General features: G+C 37.6%; 1 protein-coding gene across 1 annotated transcript; it reads right to left on the reverse strand.

The window, feature by feature from the left end:
* Positions 1-352: 352 nt before the first annotated feature.
* On the reverse strand, positions 353-2,182 carry LOC107869872. Its single transcript, XM_016716277.2, has 2 exons — positions 912-2,182; positions 353-676 (listed from the first exon to the last, which is right to left on the reverse strand). The coding sequence occupies exons 1-2, from the start codon at positions 2,044-2,046 to the stop codon at positions 561-563; spliced, it is 1,251 nt and encodes a 416-aa protein (XP_016571763.2). The 5' UTR covers positions 2,047-2,182; the 3' UTR covers positions 353-560.
* Positions 2,183-2,871: the final 689 nt, after the last annotated feature.

Raw genomic sequence — 2,871 nt, forward strand, 5'->3', positions numbered from 1 at the left:
TTCAAAGCTACTCCCTAGTTCAAAGGCATTGTCTGACCTAATGATCTTGATCTTCTTCTCAAATTGCCTTTCTATCATAGTGAGAAACAGCTTAAGAATTGTAAAAGCATTAGATTTTGTGCTAAGGAGGTAAGTCCAAGTCCCTCTACTAAAGTCATCTACAATTGTTAAAAAAATACTTGTATCCATCATGAGTAGGTAGTTTATAAGGCCCCCAAGTATCGATATGAATCAGTTCAAAAATTCCTTTAGTTGAAATGGAACTAGAATAGAAAGGTAATCTGACTTGTCATGCCTTAGCACAAGTTTCACAGTTATCAAGTAATGAAGAAGAATACGGGATGTTGAAAATATTTCTCATATTATAAACAGGCAAATGCCCTAATTGTTTGTGCCATATGAGTACATCATTTGAATTGACTGCTGAACATGAAACAGAAAGTAAAGATTGATCACTAGGTGTATTACATTTGAAAGAAAATGGACTATTGTCCTTGTTTCTGCTTAAAGTACTAGTACTAGGCTTGAGTGCATGTAGAAGATAAATCCCTTCCTTTTGTCTACCAAGAATCAGGGGCCTCTTCATTGAAGGGGCTGCAAAATTGCACCGAAAGCAGAAAAAATGAGCATAGAATCAGCTTTTTGACAGAATCTATGTACTGATAACAGATTGTATCTGAAACAAGGAAGATACAAGACATTAGAAATAGTGAAATTAGGCAAAATTAACACACATCCTGCCCTAGTGACTTTGACTCGTTGAGAATTAGGGAGATTTACATAAACAGGCTTGACTAGAGTATGAACATTGAACAGGAGATTAAAATCACTGGTCATATGTTCTGATGCACCTGTGTCTAATATCCATATAACAGAATTAGATTTTGAAACACGAGAATATTTAGGAATACCAGCACAGTTGGCAGTTACGGTGACCTCAGAATTTATTTCCTCTTGTGACTCAGATTTGACTTGTTGGGGTAGTTGGCAAAGATGATTGTATTGTTCCTGAGTGATGCCTTTCTCCGAAGAGGGACCAGATTGACTTCCTTCATTGTTTTTCATGATTTCTGCATTCCCATAAGCATTACCAGTTTGCGTTCCCTTTCCTTTTGTGAACTTGAAGTCTGCTGGGAAACCTATTATCCTGTAACACTTGTCAAAAGAATGACCAAGTTTCTTGCAATGAGAACAAATGAGTTGGTTTCTCTTTCCATTCAAATTTCCTCTCCTTTCTGCTTTGAATGGTTTCTGACTTTCATCTTGTTGCCACGTGGCTATGAAGGCAGATTCAATGGAGTGATGCCCAACATGTACCTCCCTTTGTTTCTCATCTTGAATCAAAAGGGAATAAGCATGGTTGATGCTAGGCAGCGGAGAAAGCATAAGGATGTTACTCTTCACACCTGAATATGCCTCGTTTAGTCCCATAAGGAACTGAATGAGTCTACTATCTTGTTGAGATTTGACTGCCTTGGCTTTACCTCCACAAGAGCAGTCGCAAGAGCAGTGATTGCAGGAATCTAGGCTGTCCAATTCATCCCATATTCTCTTCACTTTCGTGTAGTATCCTTCTATGTTAGAATTTCCTAGAACTGAATCACTTAGCTCTTTTTCTAGTTGATACAGAAAAGCTCCATTGCTTTGACCAAATCTGTCCTCCCATTCCTTCCAAATGTTTCTTGCAGTTTTGGGATACAGGACACTCTCTGCGATGTCTTTCGACAGGGAGTTGAGAAGCCAAGATATCACCATGTCATTACACCTATTCCATAGTTTGTGCGATGGATCTGAATCCAATGGCTCAGGAATTGAGCCATCAATGAAACCCAATTTATTCTTAGCAAAAAGAGCTATGAAAAATGCTCTTCGCCATCCAACATAGCTTTTGCCATCAAAAATGGAGTTGACAAGAATCATGCCGGGTGAGTCAGATGGATGAAGAAAGAAAGGATTAGCAGATTCATTGTTGAATGTGGTTTGAACAGATTGACTGCCTGAAGAGGCATCATCAGTTCTTGCACTGATTGGATTAGAGTTAACCATAGAAAGAGAATTTCAGAAAACAAGATAGATAATTAGGAGAAAAATTAGAGATCTGAAGGATCTTTTACTATGATACCATAAAGAAACAGATTGCTGAAAGTTTTCTGTATGTTTATTGAACCTCCTGTACATGTATTTATACAACCTATAACAAAAGGAACGTTTATTCCCAACTACTTATCCACTACTCTAACTTCCCAATTACTTGGCCACTACTCTAACTTACTACTTATCCACTACTCTAACTTCTCAATTACTTGGCCACTACTCTAACTTACTATAGAATAAAAAGGATATACATCTGCTAATACTATAACTGACTATGAGAAATAAAAGGGATATACAGAGAATAAAAGAAATCTGTTAACGGAAAAAATAAAAATAAATAAAAGATTCAAGCTGGTGCCCTTTATTTGGTCCAACACTTGAAGCTGATAATTTTCCAGCTTCTTTTTCATCATGAGAAGCAAAATCAAATCCAATAGCTTTTGCCTGCTTTTTCTTAAAGGATTACTGCTTTAGGGGTGTTTTTGTGTGATGAGGATCGCGAAAACAAGCTCAAGAGAACAATTTCAGAGGTTGGACTGGAAGATATTTGGAGATGAAAGACACTATCTATTCAATACTACCGCCAAATATATGGGATTTACCATAACAAGAAAGACCATCTGTTCTACCCCGGTGGTGCTATCTGGAAATTAAGCTCCAGTTGATGCGAAGGATGTCTGCTCATCTCTATGTGAACAAATGCTCAAAACAAGGGTCTAGTTGTTGCACAAGAATCCGAGGGAGCTCGGCAAAAAGTTCTTATACTAGACGTGCTTT

Source organism: Capsicum annuum, chromosome 4 (genome assembly GCF_002878395.1).
Source record: "Capsicum annuum cultivar UCD-10X-F1 chromosome 4, UCD10Xv1.1, whole genome shotgun sequence".
NCBI lineage: Eukaryota > Viridiplantae > Streptophyta > Magnoliopsida > Solanales > Solanaceae > Capsicum > Capsicum annuum.

What these genes read in the sequence shown, in the direction of transcription:
- LOC107869872 (XM_016716277.2), bottom strand. Translation starts at nt 2,046, where the DNA reads ATGGTTAACTCTAATCCAATCAGTGCAAGAACTGATGATGCCTCTTCA. An exon ending in CGTAACTGCCAACTGTGCTG is followed by an intron (nt 677 to 911) that starts GTATTCCTAAAT and finishes TCCTTGTTTCAG; the next exon opens with ATACAATCTGTTATCAGTAC.